The 27,673-nt window shown below is 38.9% G+C and overlaps 1 protein-coding gene across 2 annotated transcripts in view; it reads right to left on the reverse strand.

Moving 5' to 3' along the window:
- Positions 1 to 27,673, reverse strand: part of VAV3 (vav guanine nucleotide exchange factor 3) — a 199,511-nt gene that overhangs the window by 81,613 nt on the left and 90,225 nt on the right. For both annotated transcript variants that reach the window (XM_063426085.1, XM_063426084.1), the window contains exons 5-14: positions 26,600 to 26,711; positions 25,879 to 25,971; positions 24,102 to 24,170; positions 22,638 to 22,741; positions 22,304 to 22,403; positions 15,305 to 15,400; positions 9,771 to 9,839; positions 7,395 to 7,481; positions 2,650 to 2,735; positions 1,443 to 1,575 (exon numbers count right to left, since the gene is read on the reverse strand). In XM_063426085.1, the coding sequence (XP_063282155.1) occupies positions 1,443 to 1,575; positions 2,650 to 2,735; positions 7,395 to 7,481; positions 9,771 to 9,839; positions 15,305 to 15,400; positions 22,304 to 22,403; positions 22,638 to 22,741; positions 24,102 to 24,170; positions 25,879 to 25,971; positions 26,600 to 26,711 (949 nt within the window). The remainder of the gene's footprint in view (positions 1 to 1,442; positions 1,576 to 2,649; positions 2,736 to 7,394; positions 7,482 to 9,770; positions 9,840 to 15,304; positions 15,401 to 22,303; positions 22,404 to 22,637; positions 22,742 to 24,101; positions 24,171 to 25,878; positions 25,972 to 26,599; positions 26,712 to 27,673) is intronic.

Consider the following 27,673-nt stretch of genomic DNA (forward strand, 5'->3'; position numbering starts at 1 on the left):
TTTCTTATCAACTAGTTCATCCTACCAAACCAAAATGCAGTTTGAATGCAATGTTTAGTTAGTTAAACAAATACAAAATGCTAAAATTAACAAAATTTTAAACAAACAAATTGAGCAACCTTGCAAATGATGCATAGAACAGCCAACATGACACATGTACAAGAAAAAGCATTTGCACTTGTTTTGTATATTGTTTTATGCTTTAATGATTAAATGGCTTATTACCTTGCAACTTGTAAACTTAAAAATAAAAAAAATAGTGACTTAGCAGCCATTGCTACCCAGGTGTGAGAAAGGCCCAATCCCAAGGGGATGTGACCTGTAAAATAAAAGGACCCCCCATCCAAAAGACATTGGTTGGGGGACTGTAAAATAAATAATGGAGTGGTTTAAAAAACTGCTTAATTAAGCTAAAGCTCTTTTGGTGTTTAGAGTATCCCTTTAATTAGTTGTCTGTACATTGTAATAATTAACCAGCTGACTCTCTAGCAATTCCAGGCATATATTTATATAGCCAACTCAATTACAATGCATAACTTAGAAGAAAGCAATGTGAGGATTTACCACCTAAATCTCTGGCAGTGCCAACCACAGCAGCATTTGATAATTAATCGGCCAGCTTTTTGGCAATGCTAACCAAAGCAGAGCTTAACATGATAATTAGATAGCTAATGCTGACAAGGCAGAATACAGCAACATAATTTGATATTACTAACATTGGCAGTGCCAATCACTGCAGACTGTTAGCTGTAATTAGCTAACACTGGCAATGCCAGCCACAGAACAGCATAATATGATAATTATATAGCTAACTATCGCAATGCCAACCACAGAAAAGAATAAGGTGATAATTAAATAACTAACCCTCACAATGTCAACCACAGCAGAGTGTAACATTATAATTATCTGCCTTACTCACTGGCAGTGTCAACCACAACAGCATATAGCATCTTTTATTTATTTGTAATAGTAAACAAGCAAACTTTGAGACAATGCCAAAACAGCCCAGAATAAAAACTATAATTGACCATCCAACTAATTTGTTGGCAATGCCAACCAGAGGACAGTGTAAGATGTGATAATTAAAAGCAGCACCATGCACAATGTAATATGATAATTTGCAGGTTTGCAGGTGGTGTGAGTCAATGATTGGTGTAATGTTTGATAATTATGTAGCAGACACTCTGTTACCCATTGATTTTGTATTATATTTGTTGGGACTTTACTTTCGTATACCTGACCTGAATAAAAGAATGTGTTTTCGTTCTCATACCTTAAAATGTGTCTTGTGTTTCCATACCTTTTTTTTTTCTTCTTATTTCTTCCACTTCTGTCTACATTTTAGCTCCTATTTCTTTCATTCTCTTTTACATTTCCTTATTTTTCCTTTTTACTCCCTCCTAATGTCCACACACACACGTTCGTGTTTTCCCCAACTTTACCTTTTTGTTTTCTTTGTCTGTACTTGGGTTGTTAGTAATTTTGTATTTCTGTAGATCTATGATTTCCTTCATTTCATAATTGTCACCTCTCCTCTTGCACACAATGACGGCTTGATCAAACAGGAATATATACCTTGGAAAAATGATCAAACATTACAGATCAGCATCATCTGGATTTCTTACCCAAGAAATGCGGAACAATAGCTTCCCAGGTACAACTGATACATTTTACCTTCAACATTTGACAGATAATTTTGCGTGGAATTCCATTCAAAAGACATTTTAAAATATAGGCCCCCTAGTTGACATTTATATAATATTCTACACAAATCATAACAGGTTATATTTTACCCTTTTATCCAAGGCTCTTTTGTTTCCATGGTTGTAACCTCACTCTCTACCAACCTCACAGGTTTATCTATCCTCTCAACCAAGAGGTCTGTTTCTCTAGAGTAGTGATTTTCGACCTTTTGTGCACACTTTAAAGAGATTTCCAAGCCTCACATATTTTATTTTCATCAGTAGCTTATAAACATCTTACTTGCGAGATATGCGGCATGTTAAGTGCATACTGTTCTGCTAGCTAAATAGACTTTAACTTTGTTTTCATTACAGATGGAAATCACGGTTTTATGGTCTACACTTAAAAATTACATCTCTATTCAATCTACTTAAACTGATGTCAATGAGTTCATGTACCACTTTGAGATTGCTTGTATTACTCCATGCCACGTCACACTAGCTGAAAACCATTGCTTTAGATCAGTGCTCCTCAACCCTCTCCTCAAGGCACACCTAAAAGTTCAGGATTTAGGGATTACCCCGGTGTGTCTAATGTGTACAAAACAAAAAACAAAAAAAAGACCATGGACTCTAAGGTGTTTTTTTTCCTTTCTCTAAAAACCTTAGACACACCTGGGTAATCCCTAAATCCTGAACTGTTAGGTGTGCTTTGAGGAGAGGGTTGAGGAGCATTGCTTTAGATAACTGCTCTCAAACAAAGTCACATAATGTAGAGTGCCGGTGTAATGTATCAGAAGTCATTGGTGAGCTGCAAAGTGGGCATCAGGGAGCAATGATCTAAGAAGTCTGATCCAGAAAAGGCTCGGATCTCTTATCCCTTGGCTGTTCAGCATGTAAAGTCTTCTTATTGTTCGGAAATGGATGATCTAATTTCAGATAATTATAAATAATTGTATCAATTTACCGGTCCTGACGGGCCCACTTGTCCAGTGTACTGATCCGAACTTCTCCATCCACCTTTGGTCTTCCAAACAGTGATAGGGATTGATTCTGTAAATAGATGTGTATTGGGTCAACTGATAGTAAAGTTGCATTATGCTTTATTTCGTATAGGTATGATGGCGTTTAAAAAATGTGAGATCCCTTTTCAAAAATACAGAAACACACAAAGTCAAATACATAGATAAAGTATATGCTTTAATATTGATCAATTTCCTAGTAGCATTATGGCCCAGCTTGTATGGTTTCTGATACAATCTGGAATAGTCACACTAGATGGTATGTTATTACTAGTGTATCCATTCAAATCATGCTTCTCCTATCACTACCATGAACATTGTTCAGAAATTCCAATGTCCTCTATCTATAACATGTAAATTACCTTGAAGGAAGGTAGGAGGTTAACTTTTAATGACTGAGTATCTAACTTCTGCCCCCCAAGAACATGTTCTACTTCAATTCCCATAATAATGCTCATTAAAGGCCAAACAATATATTGTCATAAGAAGGACACCACAGGGGGGGGCGGGGTTTGGGAGCGGAGCTGAACGGACGCCATCTCCATCGGCTCCCGACCTTGCAACGCTTACTCAGCGAATATCACAAGCATCCCAACTCACATAACTATTTTAAGCCCACCAAGTGTTCTGGTAAACCGAGAGGAACCGACCCATGCCTTTCTTCCACCAAACAAAGGCAAGAAGGGTGAAACAGAAAAATCGGGCCTACCTCACACCCACGAGCTACGGCCTGGAGACTCTCCTGGACGGCTTCGGGACACACTACTACCAGGTCTCGGAGGAAACAGAAACCCCAACACACAGCGGCACCTCTGCCTCCATGGGGCGCCGCACGCAGAAACAACACCCGGCCTCGGCCGCAGACCAACCAAACATCGGGGAGATGCTACAACGACAAGCACCTTCCAAAATGGCCGCCGCAGAAAACTCCGCAGAACACCCACCACCAGCAATGCCGCAGAACACCCACTCACCAGAGCCTGGGACAGAAGAAAAGCAAGTTAACACACCCCAGACCCACACGGGCCCTGACGACGACACCTTCGCCACAAAACATGACCTGCAGAAATGGATGCAAGAGATACAATCCTTGCTGGCCGCGGACATTGGTACCCTAAAGGCAACTGTACGCCAAACCACGGAACGGGTGAGTGCTGTGGAGGGGGGTATGCAAACATTGACCTGTGGGGTGTCAAATCTTACAGAATCCTTGCAAACCCTGCAAAAAGCACACCAAGCACTAGCGACACAGGTGGCCACCCAGGAAGACCGCCTGTGCCGCAACCATATAAAGCTAAGGGGGGTGCCCATAGGAATCACCTCAGAGGAGCTGCCCCACTTCATCAGGAGGCTCTTATCCACTATTTTACCACCATCAACGGGCCGGAAACTCACACTAGAGGGCATGTACCGCCTACCGACGGGGAACAACACACCGGCCGCAGAAGCAAGAGACGTTATTTTGCGCTGTGCTACATCACAGGACAAAGCAGCAATAATGGCGGCAATCAGAGGCAAAACTCCTCTCCCATTTGAAAACTCCCAGTTACTTTTCTTCCAAGACTTAACCAGAGCAACGTTACATTGGCGAAGGTCGATAAAACACCTAACAGGCCGCCTGAGGACGGCAGGCATTCAGTACAGATGGGGTATGCCGAGGGTACTGCTAATCACACACGACGGGACCACCCACAGAGCTACTTCAGAAGCGGACTTACTTGCAATTTTCACGACCCTGGGACTCCCGGATGCATCCCAGACAACCGCTCAGGCAGGACTATCCCAGATGGGAGACCCGGCCACCATAAGACCATTCATCCCTCGCTCCCCACGAACGGAATCCGGGACCTGATAACGACCGCATACGAACAGAACCAACCCGGCTAAGCCGGAAACTATTAAGCATTCATACTGTTCAGTTAATATTGTTCTGTTATTATTGTATTTTTCGTTTTACCCTTCATTTTTAATGCCATGGCCTGTACAAATACACACTCCACATGGTTAGGAACACCACCAAGACCAGACTTGGGAACAACCAAGCAGAACTAGAATATCATGGGGAGGCTCCACACACGCCCCCCACTTAACCACCTCCCCCCCGCTGTCCCCTCGGTTAGGGGCACTCACACTCCCGGCAAACGTTGGCCGATTAAAACAAAATGGGAGACAACACTACACCCGAAACTACCGGCTTCATTAACCCCGACCACTCATGGGAACAGCAACTTAGTGCACTTACACGTAGTAGCACATTATCTCATAAGAAACTCAAACATGTAACCCCAAATTAAAGGTGTACCAATGTGGACTAGAGATACTCCAAACGGGCCATAAGCCCAGGAGCAAATGTAAGCACTACTATTTACAACTGTTATGTAACCTGGATAAAAAGTAAAAATTGTGTGCTGTTCATCTTGACAAAAACTGCGATATACATGTTATTGTAAACTGACGGGCTCGCCTCCTGTTAAAGTCAATACCATGCATGAAACCCCATAACGCACCAATAAAATAAAGAATTCAAAAAAAAAGAAGGACACCACAGAAGGTGCAGTAAAACCAAGCTTTAGTAAGTCAACCAAAGTAAAGTCCACGAAAACAGCACTGGTTAAAGCATGAAGACAGCATGATGCATATGTTAATGGTAAGGGTGTTGTCATCATTCTGTTGGATTTGGACCATCCCAACCCCACCAACAACAAGGTCCATGGGATGATCAAATGTATTACAGACGGTTGGCTGCAATAAACCAATCAAAACATGCTGCACTAATGACACAGTGGATGATAAGAGAATTTCTGTGGACTTCATAACCAGTATAAGATTGCTGTTAATGTTGCAACTGAACTACTAGAATGCCTTTTACATAAGCATGCAGGCAAACTTTACTTCCCTCTAGAGGTAATGTGCAGCACTACAGCCACATTTTGCGCAAATACAAGAAACTATACTGACTGTGCAGTACCAGGCTGAAGCAGTTCAAGAAGACCAAAACAACAGGGTATTGGCATTTTATTTTATTTATGGGGAACAGTTTATGAATGTCCATCACATGAACAATAGAGGACCATCCCTAACATTAGAAGGCCACCTCAGTTCACATGGACCCTATTCAACCCAAGAACATAGAAACAGATGTTTCTCTATTTATGTGAAATACACGTTCATATGAAGATTCATTAACGGATTATTCTTCACGTGTCCCCAGTAGTCATTGGAGAGCCTGCTTGCATGCCGTACAAATCCTCTTCAGATTACAATTTAGATTGTTCTAAAATTACAGATAATCTTAAATCCAAGATACCTTCTGATTCAATTTTACTTAAATTTTTGGTAAATGCTCTCTAGCACTCCTCTCCAACATTTCTAGGACATTCTCCCACTTGATCGACATGGCTCACACAATAAAACGACACAGAGCAAATAAGGAGAACTCAAAGCTTGATACATTTTGGGACAGTTTTACAGTGGTATTTAATCAAATGACAAAGCTGAGAGCACATTTTTAACAGTCATTCCAGTAGTGCTATGCTACCCCCTACTGGTAACTCACAATACTACACTTAAAATATCATATTTGATTGCACACATTGTCCAATATGACACTCACTTGTAAATTATTCTGGGTAAAGATAAAGGATAAGGGTAAAAGTTTAAAAACAAGTTTAATATAGCTATTAAGTGGATGTCTGGCAGGTAAGCTTGTAATATTAGTGTGTGTTAATCTGTTATCTCCCGTTTGCTCATATTAAAACGTATCTTGTATACATAACACACTAATAAAAAAATATGTCCCCTGAGAGACATATGGGGGCTAACATAAGTAAGGGGGCTTATGTAAAGTAAAATGAATCATTATAAAAGCTGATATAATTAGGGCGCTAAGCAGTAAATGAGGGTTAAGACATAAAGAGGGGGCTGATATGAGAGGGATAGAAAAAATGAGGGTCCCAGAGACACAATGAAGGAGGTATTTTGATACAACAGTGGTGCAGATATGAAGAGGGCACAAAGACAGAGGGCAATAGACAAAGTGGGTTACCGAAAGATACAAACGTTTACGATTAGAGACACACATGGTTAGCCAGACATAAAGGGGTGATGAGATATATATATAGATATTTAGATAATACAAATTACTTGCACTCATGTCAAAAAATATGATTAATTTGCTGGGTGCCGTTCCAGGGGGCAAACAGATGCAAAAATAGACCAGGTACTTAGCTGCACTCACAGTCTTGGAATACATAAACCATAGCCCCCGACAGGGACTGAAACCTCAATCTTTTGTATATATATTTTGTATATATACAAATGCAAATATGTTTTTTTTGTTTGGTGTGGTTGTTTTTTTGATGTTTACCTTTTGTCCATCCAGACGTTCATTCACCTTTTTTCAGCCTTTAATAGGAAATATGTTTGACAGCCTTTATCTAATAATATTATCTCGGTTATCTAAATAATACATTGAAAGAGAAGGATCTAAAAACGATCTGGTTATCTCTATGGCAAAAATAATGTTTTTTTTTTGTTAATTTGTTTTTTTCTAAAAGGAAAATAGCCGGTGGTGGCTCAAATTAAAGCCCCACTCTGGAAAAACTGGTCACCTTTCCAAGCCTTAACTGTCATGAAGCATAATTTGGTTTATAGAAGAGTTGTACCACATCTATGATGCCAAAATACATACCAAGTTCTCAATGGAATGCTGGTATTGGTCAATTTCCCTCAGTGTTTCTGTGTCTCTCTTCACCTCATTGACGTACTGTGCTAAATCCTACAGGAAGAACACAAATGGAGTAAAGAAGAGTACAGTATCAAAGGAAAGGTACTGGACATCTGTAATTTGTAGCCAGTGTCCTATTTGACATGAATCCAGTGCATTTTCCTAGTCTATTGGCTATACTAATAAAATGGATTACTATACACAGGAAACATATTTATGCATATAATAGGGAGTTGAAAGTAACTTTAAAATTTACTATGAGAAAATCGGCACTAAACAAATACTTCTAACTATATAGAGTTTATTTGAAACCCCTATAACGGGAGATATGTACAAATTTGAGGATTACAGCCTAGAAGGTAGATGGGAGACTTTATATTTCTTTTCTGTTTGTGCACATTCTTACTCCTGTTCTGATCCTTTAGTTGTGGTACCTACCTAAGGGCTGCAAATGTAAGTAGTTACAGTATTTCCTGTCAGTGCAATGTACAAGTGAGACTCACATTGTAAGAGCAGTAAAGCTATTGTAGTCAATGTGCTTTAAATATGTTGTCAACACAAACATGTATTTTGTAAGCATCCGTATCTTATGAATTCAGTCTGAATTCCTATACTGCCTCTCCCCAGTAGAAGCCAGAACTGCAAGAGAGTTTACAATGCAGTTGGCTAGTGTCTAATTTGAAGAGTTGCTCCCCAAAGTGCAGATGTGCAAAAAGCGACCACACCGCACCAGAGCTAGGTCTATTAGCTCTGAAATTCTAATTTTAGGTTTTCTATAAAAATTTTACCTACGTTTTTACACTATTGTAAATTATTTTGATTTTTTTTTTTTTAAGTTTGATATAAGAAGTCATCTCTACCATAATTTAATATAAGTGTTTTTTATATTTTATGGGTTTTTTATATAGTGGTTCACTACTTATTGATTGTATCATTTATAAAATTCTCCAACTCAGCTATTTCGCACAATTGCAGTTTTGTCCTAAAATTTGCAGTTCCCAACAACTGCATACAATTTCCCGTATGTAGCATGTGGAAGAGATATTTGCGAAAACAATATTGCATAGTATAACAGATAATATATTGCTTGCTGACACTGCGCAAAAAAAACAAAAAAAAACAATATATATTTAAAATCCAGAGTAGCTGCTACTGACAATCTTAATGAAAGCCACCCTGTATAAATATTTATGGCAATTGCTTTTGTGCAAACAAGGTTTATTAAACCATTTAAATTGTAATACAATGCCAAAACAGTTGTTCTCCCTCCGTTAATTCTTAAATAAGCTATATTCATTTATTAGCAGCAAAGTCAGCCAGCGTTAACCTTGTGGAGAACAAATGCCGGTCTAGAAAATATAAACCAACATTTAAACGTGTTTTAAAATCCCTCTATATTATTGTTAGGAGGAGGGATTATTATTTTTCAGTAAATTAGACTAAGTGAAGCAGGAACATACCAATATCTGATTTAACAGGCGTTCAGGAGTTTCATTAGTCTTTTTAATACATTAAAAATTGTGGATTTTAAAACATGTAAAAAGTTAAGGCAACAAGAGTACACATCCGCTTAGCAGGTGTCTCTACTAAAGGGCTTCCTAGAACTTCAAATTCAGTGACATATGGATAAATCAGAAAGTGGTTGGCCGACCTCGTCCAATCCCTGATCTCGCATCAAAACGAGTTGTAGAAGTACTGTGCATATGCTGTAGGAGACTGCCATCATCAAAGAACGGACGCTGCATGAACATAATCATTCCAATTGTTGTGGCATCAATTGACATCAGTGCAAGCAAGTTAAGACTGCACTGTGTATATGTGCGAATTTACAACTGTATTGTGCATATATTTACCACAACTTTTCTACACAAAATATGTTTGTGGTACGAAATATGCAGGATGCACAATTCATCCTAATCCTAATTCTGATGGTGAAAGGCTACGTAAAAGAACATTTAGGGCAATAACACACTTCATTGTTGTGAACTCTATTGAAATGTTATGAATACAAGTACATGCGTATTATAAAGTTGTCAAAAATTAGGGACAAAGTTTTACATCCATTTAACAGCATTTAACATGTAACTCACTACACACAGATGGCAAATAGTTTAGTTATTTTGCATTTAATTTGACAAGACTAAAATGTGATCAATGTTACTCCCTGGTATTATAAAGCCAGCAAGGAGCAAACAGCAGTGTGCAATGGCTTAACACAATTCCATTCTGATATTTACATTTAATCTCCCTGATCATGGTGACTCCTCTCCAACATGGCATTTCTATTTCAGTTCTAATTAAGTTGCAATAAAAAAGGAGAGAGCATTACAGTACGGATACCTTCATTGCATCCAGTGCCACGCGCAGGTTGTTCTTTTCCGTAGGATCAGTAGTGTGTTTCACAAGCTCCTAAAACAACATAGAAAAGAACGTGCATAAGTAAATCAATGTTATAACGAATTTTCTTCTGCACCTTGCTTTTATTGAATAATAAGATGAGCGTTAGAGTGGAATGGCAAGCGAGAACAGATATACTGTACATACAGGATGGGCCAAAATTCAGAGTAGGATTTAAAAAGGTAAATATCTTTTTTGTTATTAGTTAAATTATTTTGTTACAGGTACATTTTATTAGTGAGCCATGGGAGATTCACCATGGGTAATTTCACAAAGGAACAACAAGTAAAAATAGGGGAACTGTATTTTCAAAATGACCGATAGATGCTTTTGACAAAAATAGCTTACTGCCAACACTTCAATGCAAGAAATGTGGTTCCCTAAGAATGGGGCTACTGCCCAAGTAACCAGGACCACAATGGACCTATTGAGACAACTGTTAGGCGAGCAGATCATTTTTAGGAATTTCCCAAATTTATTGTGCAACACGTTTGTCTGGCCTTTCAGCTCCTGATTACTTCCTGTGGGGATATCTGAAGGAGTGGGTGTATGTGAACAAATCGTGTACACTTGAAGAGCTGAAGAAGAATACCTGTGCAAAAATTCAAGCACTAGAGCCTCAAATGTTAACTAATATTATGAACAATTCAATCGACAGTGCCTGATTTTGTGAGGTGGCAAATGGAGCTCATTATCTGACGTCAATGTTAAGCATTCATTGTATGTAATATTACTGAAATTGGTTCATTGGGTGGGGGTGGGCGACTGAGTAGCAGCACAGACGCCTAACTGAGGAGCGCCTATCCAGTCGTGCAAAAAAGCAGAAAATCTGCACCATAAGCTTTATCAAGCCTATTTTTCACGTCTCCCCCCCAGAGGACACTATGGGGTGTATGCACAAATTATTTTGTTATCCAGAGGCCCCGAGATTAACTTATATTTGGTTCTCTTTGAGAGGCCTAACATACCAGATGTGTCCAAGATGGCGCCTGAGGCGCAGAGCAAAGAGGAGGCCTCGGAGGAGTCCCGAGATGAAAAGCCACTTACTTTGCCTCTAGTGGGTGACATACACCACGAGTTCAACTCGGATGAGGACTCCTAGCTGGCCACAAAGCAAGATATCAAAAATCTCTTGATAGACCTGAGTAAGGTATGGAGGGGCAACCTTCAAGAGACACAAACAGATCTGAGAGCACCCAACGAGGTTGAGTCCAGAGAGAACATCCAAAAGAACCAGCTGCAAGCCACCAAGAATACCCTAGCCCACCAGTTATAAAACCTTACCCGAGCGGTGACGGCGCTTGACTCCAGACATAGATGCTGGATTATCCACCTCCAAGGTATACAGGAACAAATTGGGAGGGATGCCGTGTTGCCCTTCATCCAGCATATGGTAGCCTGCACGGGCCTGCAGGGAGGTGATAGTCAAGCGATGTTACGGTCTGCATGCAGAGTCCACTAAGGATTGGCAGCACGGTCCGCTATCATGTCCCACTCAAGAGAGACAGGTCACATCCAATTTGAAGGTTGCCCAGTGGCAATTTATGCTGACCCTCCATTTGTGGTACTAATGGAGAAGAGGAAACTGGCACTAATCGCTAAACGACTGCAAGAATTTTAGATCAAATATCGCAGGGGAATAGACAGCTCTATAGTGGTTCCACAGTGAGATGCATCATTTACTTTGTCCTCCTCAGGGTATTCAGAGGTTTTCTTTCAGAGACTAGGCCTGTCAATCCCACACCTAGAGGGGGCTAAGGCAACTGGGACTAAGTCATAGCACAAACTTGGAGATCACACATCACAATCTAATTACTAGCTTCAGATTGCCCATAAAGCTATATATGCCTATTATATGGTTTATAAGTTGCCAAATAAGAGTTATTATATACATTTTCCCTATGTTTTATAATTATATTGTCTCTCTCTTCTAATGTACCTAGGCTAAACTTAGACCAACTGAAAATCCAAAGCTGGTCAGCACGCATGGGTTTTTTTCCTCTAAAACTTGGCTTTTATCTGACATCAATATTTCAGTTTAACATCATACATTTTTAGCAGGTCCTATGAGTGCGAACTATCTTGGATTTTTGTAAATTTAAGTACTGCTGGTTACATCAATAGACACAGGTAAATTTAAACCACTGAGTACAAGCCTACTGTGGAATTTAAATGACTAACTTGCAACATACCTAAATTTCAATTACAGGAGAGTCATGAACAAAGTGTCAACTATGGGGCAAAATGTGGTGCAATCAGAGGCACCTTATCATTAGTTTTCATGGTCACATCATCGCTCCACTAAAAGAACAGCTATTTAAACTAAAACCACAAAGTACTATATAGCAAGTAATAGTTATAGAAAGGGGACAGTAAAACATAATATGGATCTACAGAATACACTGTATGTAGTGAATAATCCAGAGCACAGAAAAGCTTTACAGAAAGGTTAGATTTAGAGCAAAAGGATAATCTACAGGGATACCTTGCAGTAAGAGGAATTGTTGGGAAGGGTTTTATGAAGCAATATGAGAAGCTACACACAGATCATAGGGCAATGAAAGACTTACAAGCTGAGATTATATGTAGCAATGCATTGCCATTATTATGCAGTGAATATTTTAAATACATTTGCTACCACTGAGGCTGTTCGGCAAATATTGAAACACATTTAATTTGAAGAAGGAGAAATAAATAAAGGCCGTCCGCTGTGTGCAGTTTGTTCTTTGGGATAAATCCGCGCTTGTTTTTCAAAATGACATTTCTCCAGCATCAGCAGCAGGCCAGAGACGCAGCGTGAGTTATATCTGTGTTCTGCTTCTAATCCGGCTCAAAACAGCCATCAAAAGGAACATCCACTGTATATCCTCGTCCTAATTAAATGAACACCTGAATGATCGTCAGCCTCTTACGGACTGTACATTGAAATATAAACGTATTAGAGCATGGTCCTCACTTCTCGATATCTGAATTGAGAACAATCAATGAGTCATTCATTTATACAGTAATGAATGAGCCAACAGGAAGATTTAAACAATGGGCCTTTGTATGAGGGCCGGAATGTTCAGAAACGGCTAGAGCCAAAAGTAAATCTGAGCATCAGATGGTCAACTACTATGTATTGGTCTGATTTGTTTTGCCTGTGAATGGAATGAAGAATGCAAAGTATGAAGCTAAGGTTTGTACACAAATGTGTCCGGATTGTGTCATACCGTTTTGGATTCCTACATGTATTTAAAAAAAAAAAAAAACGGTTCTTACAAGTATTGTCTTCCATACACGCCAGATCTGATGGTAACACAAGCTGTATCTTGAAATAACATATTACTAAGGGTGGGTAAATCATCAATAACATGCTTGTCAAGATTAAAGCGGCACTGTCACTTGTGAGTTTTTCCTAAAGATAGAATCTTTATTAAAACTCATAAATTGGGCTGGAATTTAATTGAAACTCCAGTGTAATTAGAAGATACATGAGACTCAACATAGAAGCTTTCATCTCCACATTTTTCTCCACGTGTCTTTTTAATAGACAGAGGGTAATAGACATCTTAATAAGTACTGCTTAATAGATAAGCGAGAGGATCTAAAACAACCCCATTTTGTGTTCGGATGCATGCTGTAGCTGAAGAGCTAGATAGAGATGAAAAGCGCAACACAGTGATAGCAAGAGGAATAGCTTCAGGTAACCATATTCCCCCATGACGGAGCCAATCATCACCCTTTGGGTTAATGCCTTACAAGTGAGCGCGCCTCTTTATTTATTTTGGCAGCCAATCACAGTTTCTCTTTTATAGATGCATTTTAAGCCTCAATTGTATAAACCAGGCGTTATGAAAAAAATGTAAAAAAAAATTGAAGAATTTCTCATTTTCATCCATTTTTGACTAGAATTTGCTATTACTATGTGAATTCTCCACAATTTTAGTATTATATCCAATGTATTTCCTTTTCAAGCTGAGCATTATGGGAAATCTAACTGCAGATTGCCAAACATTAGCTGTCCCTGCCCTGTCAGTATTGTATTGTTCTAACGGTCTGTTTTGACTTCCTTGTAGCTTTTGTAAAATATATTTCTCAGTCTCCATATACCCCTGAGGAAAGATACAGTTATTACAATAAGGTTGAAAATGTACAATAGAGCAGTGTGATTCAGATTCCAGACATGCCTTAGCCTGACAAACAATATGGGCAAATTTGTTTTACTTTTATTAAAAATGCTTCCCATACAAAAAAAAAAATTACAAAAAGGACACATATTATTCACTGCATGAGATAGCTTGTTGGTCATCCTGTAACCTTTGTTTATGTATGACTACACCTTTCCAGAGCCTTACCAGTTCTTATTAGGATTTACCACCAATATATATACAGGCGGACACACGTATTAATAGTGTTGTGGCCTCAGTGTGTAATCTGTTTAGATAAAATGCTTAATAAGCCTTTTTATTTAATCTCAGGTATCTATCTGGTGCTACAATGTTGCAGATGAGGGGGTTATAAAGTATGTTGTGTGCATGAGTGATAAACATTTACACCACCCATAGGTGATTATTGGAATGGAGTCTTTAACTCTGTAGGGATTTTAAATGCCCGTCAGATCCCTATGGATTTTCCTTACACTTAGAATTTTACCAGTACAGGGACTCTCTAAGTATTGGCATGTATGAGTATCTCTTTTTATACACAGCCTTATACCGTTGTACTGAATTAATGTGCATTTAAACATTTATACTGGGTCATTCACATAGTGCCTGGGTCTCTTAGAAAACAATTCTTAAGTTGTGGAATATTGTCTAATTGACAACTTTGAGGTCTAATTTTTAGAAGGTTTTAGTTTTGCCGTGTGTGGCAACTGTGGCTGCAAGGAATTGCTTTAATGCTCATATGATAAGGGACTGAAGGGTATTTATTATATTTTTCACGCTTAGGCATTGCTCTCATCGATATGATACAGATTACTCTTGACAACTTCTCACCAGATTGGGGGACAGGACTGCAATAATAGTATAACAGACAGCATGATAGTGATACAATAATCTCCAGAAAGGTCATTTTGATTATATGCCTCACAGGGATACGCAGCAGTCTGAACGTCCCAGTTGCTACAGCTGTGTATGAAGCAGAGGTGCGGATATAAGCAGTTCCACTGAGAACGAGGATTGGAGCACACGCTGATTGTGCCCTCTATCTGATCACACGTCTAAACAGCAAACACAATGCTTGGTGTGGCATGAGTACTTTGCTTTAGGATAGATAGATAGGTATGTATGTATGTATGTATGTATGTATGTATGTATGTATGTATGTATGTATGTATGTATGTATGTATGTATCTAACATTATTGTTTGTTGTGCTGATCACTTGTTTGTTTTTGTGGTCTGTTAGATTCACATCTCCCCACTTGGTCCTGGTTAATTATATGTTGGAGTGGAGTTTTCCAACATTCTTAGAAAGTTTAACAAAAGGATCTTACCTGGAGTAACAAATGATATTTTAGAACTCTCTGCATAGGAACAACCAGGAGGTCTCGGAGAGTGAACTTTCCATTGTTCGCACGTTTCGAACACTCCTGTTAAGAGAGAATAAAAAAGACTAAGAACAACCTTGCATGTCTCCCACAATGTCCCTTAACTGCACATTTTTGGCTCATGTTTTCAAGCACAGTAATTAGAGGGATGACTACTTCAGGAACTGCAGCCCCAAATTCAAAGTACAAAAATGATATTTAATGCTTATAAAAAAATGGTGCCACACGGGGTCTGTTGTACGCAGACAACCAATGCAACATGTTTTGCAAACACGTAATTATAGGTATGATTACCTATGATTATGTGCATCTGTGTGCAAGAAATGCTTCCCATTGTTTGACTGCATCAGACCCCAAGTGTGGCGTGAATTTGATATGCAATATAGAGAATTTTTATACTTTGAACTTGGGCCTGAAGTTTCTGATTTATCTAACTATGAAGCAGTTATATTGGAGCCCCGCACTAAATTATTGTGCTTATTTTGATGACCTCAGACACCAATTATTGGAGACCTGCACCGTGTTCAATAGCAGACCCAGCAGGAAAGGCCCATTCAAAATTTGTGGATCTTATGTGATTAGTACTACTTGGTCTATTTGGTCCTTAACTTTAATTTCCATTATTGCATTCTGAATTTACATGTTGAATGTAATTCATCAAGATAGGTCAAGGAAGAGTCCAGAATTTGCTTCTTTGTAGAATGTGTTTCTCAGGATAAATTGTTAATGGTACTTGAACATGGTAACTGTAACACTCAAACTTTGCATGAATAATGAGCTTTATGGTTGCAGGTCTTCTATATTTTGACCCAATAATGAGCATTGTATATAAGAACAATTAGAAACCATAGAATAGTTACTTAAATGATATGTTTTATTACCCCATTGCAATCCAGACTGATTACCAGAACATATGTGCAAACAAGAATTCTCGACAAAAAAAATGGCCAATTTGGTGATGGGACATCAAGTTCATTTCCAATAGTGCAGTGTAGTAATCAGTTAATGAAAGGAGTTGAAATCTCTAGGTTTTCAATGGTCCTGAAAGGGTGATGACGCATCAATAATTCTTAGATATGAAATTGTAATATCCCTATCGGTAAGTAGGAGTCCAGTGGCAAGGATAGTGGCTGTGAAAGAGATACTACACAGGTATGTAGAAATAGAATGAATATAATCTACACTGTGGGGCAGGAGGTTGTATTCTTGTAGTTAGTGCCCTCAATCTTACTACCAACCCCTCACCCAACAGAGACCTTAGATGGACATGTTAGTGAGAGCAATGCAGACAGTGCTGCTCTGCTCTCTGCCCGTTATTCTACGTTTTTAGACTATTTTAGTTTACAGTAAAGTAAAATCGACATTTCTAAAATTATATATCTAACAGTCTGTATGAGATTTGTTTAATCTTACATACCCATTGGGATTACCAAATGTATCATAACAAACAATGTAGCAATTTTTAAAATAAAATCCTGTGTGTACTCCACATATTGAAATAAACCTGTTTGGGGATATAAAATAAATACAGCAGTGATGTTCTAAGCCAATAACAACTAAATTGCCCTTTCATTAAAAGATTCACTAAAAAAATTATTATAATGTACCTAAAATAGGCAGAATAAAACGTATGATCCCAGGAGTATTAATTAACAGCTAAATACAAACGTTGATCTAAGATGCCTCATATTGGTTTGGTCAAGGATAATAACCAACATCATATATTAGGCTGCTGAAAGGGCTTTATCTGAAGGTTCTAGTAAGGAATAATATTCCTTACACGTTTCTTTTTTCGATGGATCTTCAAGTATTTTAGGATTGCATTGTTCTATAACAAATTACAGTCAGTGGTTAAGAAAAGTATGGCAATACGGAATATTATTAACAGTGATCTATTGTTTCCTGAAGTGGAATTATCAGTCCTAAATGAAAACGATTTGTCCAACAGCCTTTATTGTCCCAAATGAAAACTAAAAGTAAGAAGACACTAAAAATTGGAAAAATTCTAATGAAAAGCCAGTGCTATATACAGTAAACAAAACAAAGAGTCAAATATAGAAATATTGGTAAGAGCCAATAAAGAAAAGAAGAATATATGTGAAATGCAGAAAATCTATATAGGTGTCTCTCTTGCTAAATCACTGGCATCACAAATCTCCTTCAGTGACTTACATTTGTACCAAACCGATCCCTACTAAGACATTTGAAATGCAGGGAGCAGCACATGCACGGGCAGTATTCCTGTGTGTTTCCATTCACTTATTTTGGGATATAGAGTTTTACATGCAGTGTGTTGTACAGCCTTACGATGAAAGCACTTTCAGTGACGCAGGGGGAGGGTAAATAAAATATTTCCTAATTTTACATATTTAGTAACATGCAAACCTGACTGTTACTTATTTCAAGATTGTCTACAATTTACATGTTAATGAAAAGCACATGAAGAGTGTCAATGTAATCAAAACCTACAAGACAATAATGTATAATATATTGAATTACAGCGGGTGGGAACATTAAACAAACACTATAGGGTCAGGACCACAAACTTTTTTATTCTGACCATATAGTGTTAAAACCACCATCTATCCCCCAACTTCCCCCCCTAAGTATAGTAAAATCTTACCGTTATTCCAGTCTGGCTCTGCCCCTGATCTGCCTGCTTGGCTGACATCATCAGAAGTGGTGAACTCAGCCGATCACAATGCTAACACAAAGGAAAGCATAGGATTGGTTGAGACTGTCAAGGAGGCAGATCAGGGGCAGAGTCAGCACAAGCCAAACACAGCCCTGGCCAATCAGCGTCTTCTCATAGAGATCAATGCATCTCTATGAGGAAAGCTCAGTGTCTCATTGCAGAGGATATAGACACTGAATGTCAGTGCTGCATGCTATAGAAAGCAGCTCTAGCAGCCTTCTGAGGAATGGCCAGCGCTCCATAGACTGTAATGTAAACATTGCCTTTTCTCTGAAAAGGCAGTGTTTACTGCAAAAAGCCTGTAGGGAATGGTTCTACTCACCAGAACAACTACATTAAGCTATAGTTGTTCTGGTGACAATTGTGTCCCTTTTAACATACACAGTGTGGTAATACTAGGTGTAGAGTCAGAGGGCAGACTTACAACTGAGATGCATTGCAGTGCGGCTGCCCATCTTTAATAAGGGTGATCTGGCTGTAGATCTGCTTTGGAACTAAACTTACGTTACCATTGCATATTCATTTGACTTATAATTATTCAACACAGTATAGTTTATTATTTTGTAAGATTCTCCTTAAATAGTCTTGCAGCAGCCAAGTCATGTGCACACTTCCTTTTTCTAAGTGTTACATAAAATTAGCCATTGACTTTCCAACATCCTGTTTATCACTAGCAGCCTAGTGTCAACAACAGACGCTCAAAATGCAAGTCCTTAGAGAGCTGTAGCTCACCACAAATAAATTATAATAAATATCCAGTTGAAAATGAAAGTGCTTTACGGTTTTACATCTGTGCAAGGAATTAGGATAAGGAAGCATGAAAAGTATTGAAATTACATTAATTTTGGGCAGATCATGCAGTGCCAAAAAATTAGTTATTATTATTGGTTATTATTTATATTGCGCCAGCTTATTTCGCAGCGCTTTACAATAAGAGGGGAATTTACCAAATGAGACAATAACAAAATGTAGCAGGAACAATATGTAGTTGAGGACCCTGCTCAAACGAGCTTACAATCTAGAGGAGGTGGGGGTATAAAAATACAATAGGAAGGGTATTGAGAGAGACAGCAAATAGACATGGTGGGAAAGTAGCAGAACTGGAGGTGAGAGTGGAGTGTGGCCCTTTAGGAGAGAGCAAGAGGAAGATTTGAGAGATAGAAGTTACTCTTGGAAGCCATAAGAATTCCTAAAAAGATGGGTTTTAAGGGACTTCTTAAAGGATTGAAGACTAGGGGAGAGTCTGACAGCAAGAAGGAGACTGTTCCAAAGGAAAGGAGCCGCCCGTGAGAAGTCTTGCAGGTGTGAATTTGCAGTAAGGGTGCGAGGATCAGACAGGAGGAGGTCACCAGTGAAGAAATGTAAGAGGGGCTAGAGTTGGTTAGGGCTTTATAGGTAAGGGTTAGTATTTTAAATTGACACCTATAGGATACAGGAAGTCAGTGTAAGGATTGACAAAGTGGTGGGGTGTGAGAGGAGCCACAGGAGAGAAAGATCACCCTGGCAGTAACATTCATCACAGTTTGTAGGGGGGCAGTACGGCTTCTGGGGAGACCAATTAGGAGGGAATTACAGTAATCCATGCGAGAGAATACTAGATCATGAACAAGCTCCTTGTCAGCATCTTGCTTAAGAAAGGGGCGTATGTGGGCAAAGTTTTTAAGCTGGAATCGACAGGTTTTTAGCAACAGACTGGACATAATGTGCAAAGGTGAGGCCAGGATCAAAAATGACAGTGAGGCAGGTACCGTCAACCTGCAGGGAGAGTGAAGGAGGAAAAATAAGAAACTCAGTCTTAGAGAGATTGAATTTCAGAAAGCGGGAGGACATCCAATCAGAGATAGAAGAGAGGCAATTGGGAGGGGTCAAGGGAGGAGAGATATATCTGGGTGTCGTCAGCGTTCAGGTGGTAGTGGAATCAAAATTAAATAGTTTTCCAAGAGAGACAGTATAGAGAGAGAACAAAAGGGAACCAAGAACTGAACCTTGGAGGGTTGAGACAAGACGAGGAGAGGAGGTGTTGTTGGAAAAAGAGACACTGAAGGAGCGTTGGGAGAGATAGGAGGAGAACCATGAGAGGGCTGTATCACAGAGACCAAGAGATTGAAGAGTTAGGAGAAGAAGGCCATGATCAACAGTGTCAAAGGCAGCAAAGAAGTAGTATGGAGTAGTGGCCTTTGGATTTAGCTGTGATTAGGTCATTTGTAACTTTAATAAGAGCAGTCTCCATGGGGGGGGAGAAAAGCCAAATTGAAGAGGATCGAGGAGGGAGTTGGAATTTAGGAAGTCATACGAGTAAAGTCTTTCTAGAGGTTTTGAGGAAAAAGGAACCAGGGATATGGGACGATAGTTGGAAGGGGAAGACGGGTCTAGGGATGGCTTTTTTTAGAATGGGTACGACAGTAGCATTCTTAAGGGGAGCAGGGATAACACCAGATGAAAGAGCAATTCAGGATCTGTGTTAAGGATGGTACAAGACAAGGGGAGAGAGATCAGATAAGGTGGGAAGGTACTGGATCAAGAAGACAGGTGGTGGGACGAGAGGAGAGGAGAAGCGAAGCCACCTCCTGTTCTGTAGCTGGGTGGCTTGAGGTGGGCGAAGGAGAGAGTTGAAGGTATTACAGAGACGCTTCACAGAATCCAACAAAATTCTGGCATTTTTGGGAGATCACTTACCGTATATACTCGAGTATAAGCCGAGTTTTTCAGCACATTTTTTGTGCTGAAAAAACCCAACTCGGCTTATACTCGAGTCAGTGTCTGTGTTATGGCAATTTGCATTGCCATAATACAGACTGGGGCTGTGGGGGCTGCAGAGCGTTTACTTACCTCTCCTGCTCCGCGGCGGTCCGTTCAGCACCTCGGTCAGCTCCCAGTGTAAGTCTCGCGAGAGCCGCGGGGTCATAGTGCGGCCGCGAGACTTACAGTGTGAGCTGACAGAGGGAGCTGCACGGACCGGCGCGGAGGAGGAGGGAGCTGACAGGAGCTGCAGGAGAGGTAAGTAAACTCTCAGCCAGCCCCCTCCTACACAGTGCCCATCCACTGGACCACCAGGGAGTGAGAGCCCCCCTCCCTGCCATGTATCAAGCAGGGAGGGGGGATGAACAAAAATTAAATAAAATAAAAAACAATAATACAAAATAATAATAATAAAAAATAATCATAATAAAAAATTATTAAAATAAAAAAAATAAAAAATTGCCCACCCCCAACCAAGGCTCAGCTACACACACCCACTGCATTCATACACACACATCACTCACACACCCACTGCATTCATACACACACCCACACTGCATTCATTATATACACACACTGTAATAAATAAATATTCAATTAATATCAATTTTTTAGGATCTAATTTTATTTAGAAATTTACCAGTAGCTGCTGCATTTCCCACCCTAGTCTTATACTCGAGTCAATAAGTTTTCCCAGTTTTTTGGGGTAAAATTAGGGGCCTCGGCTTATATTCGGGTCGGCTTCTACTCGAGTATTTACGGTAAATAACTGTGCATCACACTGCAAAGTCAGCAAAGCAACAGCAATGTGTGTAAATAATCACTGCAGGAGATAAACCTACCTTGATAAGTATTGTGTTGCAGGAAATAATTTTTTTAAGAATCCATCCTAATATTTTTTTATGCATTGTACAAATACTACATCCGATCATGACATCATCATACTTCAATCCTACCCTGACATTAACATGTTCCTCTTAAGAGAATCTTATGGTGCATAAACTACTCTCTTACAAGTTTCTTCCTGATTTAACTTGTTGTGTCCACTAGCTAGCACACTAGGTTTAACCTCTAGAGTCTGTTTGGCAAAAAAAAAAAAACAGTATCATGCAAACATCTCAACATTTTGAATGGACAAAGATTGACACATGAATTGTAGAGGTGTGTCTAGGGGTTTAGTCAAGGTCAGGATTGTTCTGAGAAATTTTAGGAGACTTACCAATAACAATGTATCTAACTAATATGTAGAAAACGAACAATGTATCTCATTTGCACAGATTGATTTCTAAATACAATTGTTGTAGTTTAAAGACACAATACAGTGGAGCTCAGACACACTGCAATATGGAGCACCTGGAAATAAGGGAAATTAGGATAGAAAAGAGAGACAGGGAGATTTGGGCTCAAAACAGGGACTATCGTTCATAAATAGGGACAAATCTCATGTAATAGAGTTAAAGCCGCATTTTGTTGTACAGAACTATTACTTAACCCTCTCCCAACCCATTTACCTCTAGTTTTAATTTCACATCTTCTCTGGTCTTAGAAATATTATCCAAGTCTGAAATGGCAGATTCCACGTGGCTGCAGTATTCCCCATAGATGAGAAGTCTAACGGGAAAAAGTAATGATTAGCGATACATTCTGACATCCACAGGGTACAACTAAATTAATATTACTACATCACGTTGAATAGGGCCTTTTCAAATCACAAGTGCAAATACACAGGGTGTCCAAATAATATCTGCATCATGAGAGAAAATAAAGGGGAAAGAATAAACACTCAATCAAATATATTTATCTACAGAATTAAACAGTTTGAGGGCCCTGGAGGAGAACTATTACCTCTCCTTGTATGTCAGGAAGACCATGTGAAGGTTCAGGCTGTTTCTGTGGTTGATTGAATCGGTAATCTCCATCATCAGACTCCTGTGTACTTTTACCAGCTCCTGGGGGGCAAACGATCAAGTTAGAAGACATAGGGAAGGTAGAAAACCCAGGGGTAGGAAAATTGCAGAAATAAGACTTCTTATGAAGAGGTTTAATAAAAAAAATAGTTCAGTGTTGGGTTCAAAAACAGAGAAAAAACTGGAGCGTGTAAGAAAAGAAAGAAAACAGGGTGAAAACAAGCTATTTCGTAGACAATGCCAACGTATCCAAAACAGACAGAGAACAGAAAATGAAAGAGAGCAAGTGACAGAAATGATGAACTACAATATAACAAATAGAATGTGAGAGCTATGAAGTTAAAATTACAATGAAGCAGAAAATTTAAACCAGAAAATGGGGTAAAATTGGAACATACGCTGCCAGTATGGTAACACAAAGCTTTAACCACATTGAGATCAGCCGAGCATGGCCCATAGCAAGCCAACACACCTATTTTCCTACTGATTTACATATAATCGGAATATAAGTTTGTCTACACATTTTTCACAGTCTATATATGTTTAACTGAGAGGGTTCGTTTCCTGAAATCGGAAAGGGGACAGGAAGTAACTAGTATACAGTACTAACTTTTCTCATTATAATGCTTCCGGGCAGAATTTTAAACCCATGTGTTCTCCTTCTAGCTACCTGTTTTGGATTGCACTAGGTGAGCACATGAATGGTGACTGTGTGCTAGGTATACTGGAAGGCCAGACAGCAGGCGGTTTAATCCAACGGAGCTCTGTCGCAGAGCACTCTTGATACCACTACACAGAAACTGGCAAAGTATAATTATATTCTGATAGACAAACCAATAATGCGATTTTTTTTTTGTGGCTTCTTGGCCTATAAGCCTGTTCCTGTGAATTTTAATTTTATGTAGTTTGGTCCTTATCTTATCTCTTCTCTTCTCTTGGAGAGAAAAAACGGGTCGCAAGAGTATTCTGAGAACGGACAGCAACTGAAATAGCCTGCCCTTCGGTAGGTCCCCGCTCAGAACTCAAGCTGGTTTTAGCTCATCTTGTGCCATTACAGAGAGAACATATCTGAAGCATATCAGACTGGTCCCACCCATACGGGTAGTCCAGATCCGAAATGCCAGCAAGTTCTCTCTGCACGAGAGATACAGCAACCCCAGACGATCGTTTCTTCTCTTCTCTTTATTGCTAGGTCGCCTTTAACCCCTTAAGGACCAAACTTCTGGAATAAAATGGAATCATGACATGTCACACATGTCATGTGTCCTTAAGGGGTTAAACGCACACTTTTTTCTTTATCCTTGTTTCTAATCTGATCCATTTCTACCTTTCAAATAGTGTGTTTTCCGATTTCTCCCCGCCAATCCCTCCCTGACACATTTCTTTTCTTTCTATCACTCACACTGATATTAATAAATACTTTTTGCATGTCTGTTGCTGGCAAGAATTTTTTCAAGGGCTCCATGAAGAACTGCAAATTAAAAGACAGATAATTAATGTTAATAAACAGTAGGCTTAAATCAGAGACTAGAATGCCAGATGCTGGAGGTTATCAACTACACAAGATGAAAACAGAAAAGATTGTAAAAAAAAAAGCGGCACTTGTGAAATAAGTGGGTCTATGAAAATAAGGCACCAAAATGTACATCAGTTGTTCCTTTTTTTGGAAATCCACTCATTAAGATACGACTGCAAATAAGCGGTTGTGATATATACATTCAATCTTCCAGCATTTTGTAAACTGAAATAATAAAGGGATTTAGAAAAAAGCTAGTAGCAGAAACGTGGTGCAAACGTATAAACTAATCACCATGGAAACAGAAAGAGCTGTTGCCATGGTAACTACAATACATTTTTAAATTTGTAGAACCTTTCTATTATTATATACACTTTCATAAATTTCTCCCCTTGAACAAAAAGTAGCCAAACGAAGCTGCACTACATATAAGTCAGTAAGATCTATAGTATATACGCTTTGGAACTAGAGTGTAGAATAGAGTGTGGTAAAAAATTTTTAAATCTTAATTATTTTTTGAAATATGAATTGACCACCATTAGCTCAGTTTGATGTTAATAACCAAAATGGATGGTTCACAATGTAACATCTCCCAACAGTCCTAGATTTCATGGTACAGTCCTAAATTGGGACCCCTGGCCCTCTGTTCTTGTTTTTTTTTGTCCTTGCTTGCACATGAAATTTCAAACAATAGCATTAATTATAGCCAGGTAGTGGCCTTGAACAACCATGCTTGTGTTTGTACGTTGTGGTGCCGTTCGGGGAGATTTATTTTATTTTTTTTTCCAATTAAGTTGTTAGCAGTTATGGAATTTTCTGCTATAAAATTAGTGTTTCTAGTGCAGGGGTAGGCAGCATTCAGCACTCCAGATGTTTGGACTACATCTCCCACAATGCTAGTAAAGCATTAGGAGTGTCAAAAGTTGCCTACCTCTGATTTAAAGGTTTATTCACCAAGTGCCAAACTGTAGTAACTTTAGCTTTAGTTACCACGCAGCTAGTTTCTGCAACATTTTTTAATGATTTCGCTCTTTAATGTTGCTAACAAGGGAATTTAACGGAACCTCTACGCACCCAAGACCACACAACATCTTGTGGTGTAATACATTGCTGTTTCGGAGGAATTTTAGGCACTTCTTCATGAAGATAATTATTCTATAACCTCGGCATCTCCAAACACTTTGAATGCCTCTCATAGAGAAGCCGTGGATTCAGTTCTTCTTCATGAGGAGCACCTGATGGGTTGAACATGTGTATGTGAACATGTGCACCGCAAGTCTCCAATGCTTCTCTGTGAGAAGCATTGGATTGGGCTGAGCTCATCCGTCCAGTCTAGATGATTTCAGAAGAGGATGAGCAACTGCCCAACAGAAATTGCCTGGTGCTGGGTAAAAGGAGAGTAAAAAATAACTTTTTATACCTTAAGAAGGGTGGCATGCATGCTCTGAAAATTAGGGAATGCTCCAACATTAAAAATAAATATATTATAAATACATAATACAAATAAATAAATATATATAAAAATATTTACTTTAAATTTTGAAATAGTGCCTTTAATTATGTAATAAAAGAATCCCTGAACTTTTTGATAGCTGAGGGATTGATATGCCTTTTTACAGAATGCATATTTTGTCACCTTTTATTACAGTATTTTTATTCCTACCTTCTCAATGGATTCTAGAGTTTCTGAGTATTTCTCTTCAGTCTGCTTTATTTCGAGAAGACAGCAGCTCCGGACATCACTCTCTGCGTTTCTCTGCAATGCATTAGACATAAATTACACAGAATTTCTCTAAATCAGGGATGTCCTACTTCACAAGGGCTACAGACCTGGCAGGATTTCAGGATATCTCCTAGTAACATTTAATCAAACAATGAAAGCTGTGCTTTGTCAAACAATGTCACACTTATCATTCTGAAAGTAGTGATTATTCACTAAACTAAAAATTGAGGAAAACTGACAAGGGATTTGCACATTCTATGTTGTCTTCCTTGGCCAGCTAAGAATGTTCGGTAGGGAACCAAATTACAACTGGAGAACTGGTCGACGTACTTACTCTCAAAACCCACTTATAGTGCTGATGAGTATATACTTGTGACAGAGGTTGAGATGCCCATTTGTAATTTTAACATTCAACCACAGAATACTTTAGAATAGTACTAATTAAATATATGTATCTCTGGCAGTGGAGATCTGAGATAGCGTAATAAAGGTTTTGCATAAGTATTTATTTTTTTCTTCACTGGCAACAGGTTTCACAGTATATCTATTAGTTATGTAAACAGCTTTGGATACATTAATAAACAAGGGTGGACCTTTTTAGGGCAATTCACATTCTATGAGGTGGTCAGAAGAAATGTGACCATGAAAGTAATATCCTTACGTTAGGAACAGCAGCTTCTGCCTTCATCAAGTCTTCATATACTTCACCACCTTCATCTTCTGTGTACACGCAGTCATAATACAGCTCTTCATCATCGCCCACCCCAGATTCACTGCAAACAATAGAAGAGGATATTGACTGCAAGGAACTACAGCAGGTTCAATGCTTTACAATAAGAAAACACAGTAAGATAGAGATTTTGTTTTGGCCAATAGCTGAATGTCAACCACTTATAGTTTTGACTTTTGATAAAGTCCCAAGGTGAAACACTTTAAGAGTGGACTCTTATCTGTGCTACGTTTATATTTGTTTTATTTTTATATTTGTAAGTAAAGCTACTTTTTATAAATACACATCATCTGAACTGATTTTACCTGGCATTCTGCTTCAAATATATCCGTTGTGCGGATCAAACCACCAGAGCAGGTCCATTCTCTGGAGTTTGTAAGTAGGATATTCTTATTTATCTAATTTATCTTCATAGAGTTAGATATTGTGCTTATTGTCCTTTCTCCTTTCAATCTGCATGTATCGTTGAGTTACTACGTGAGAGGCACATGTTTGTCCCTTGCTGCACTATCCCTTCAGACAGGGGTTGTACTGTCCATACTCAAAATATTCAAGCTTTTAGTAGCTCTATAAGGTTTGAGTGTGTTTTCGGAATTTCTACTAAAGTCCTACTTGTCACTTTATACTCCACTTTATACTCCATAAACAACTATTTTGTTTATATTTTTAAAGCTGATACTGTTGTGTATATGAAGATCTCTATCAACTATGTGTATGTGCATTTGTATGTGTAATCACACTTACGTGTTTGTTTCTACACAGTGTATTCTTTTCTTTCTTTTTTTTTTTAATGTATGGTTTTAAGTCCATAATTCCATAGTTGCCCAATGCCAAATTTCTACTTGTTTTTCTTAAAAAGGACCACTATAGTGCCAGGAAAATAAACTTGTTTTCCTGGCACTATAGTATTAATAGGTCCTCCTCCCGCCAGGCTCTAGGGGGAGGAAGGGGTTAAAGGCTTACCTTTCTCCAGTGCCAGGCTCCCTCCTCCCTCTTCTGACGTCA

Source organism: Pelobates fuscus, chromosome 7 (assembly GCF_036172605.1).
Source record: "Pelobates fuscus isolate aPelFus1 chromosome 7, aPelFus1.pri, whole genome shotgun sequence".
NCBI classification, from domain to species: domain Eukaryota; kingdom Metazoa; phylum Chordata; class Amphibia; order Anura; family Pelobatidae; genus Pelobates; species Pelobates fuscus.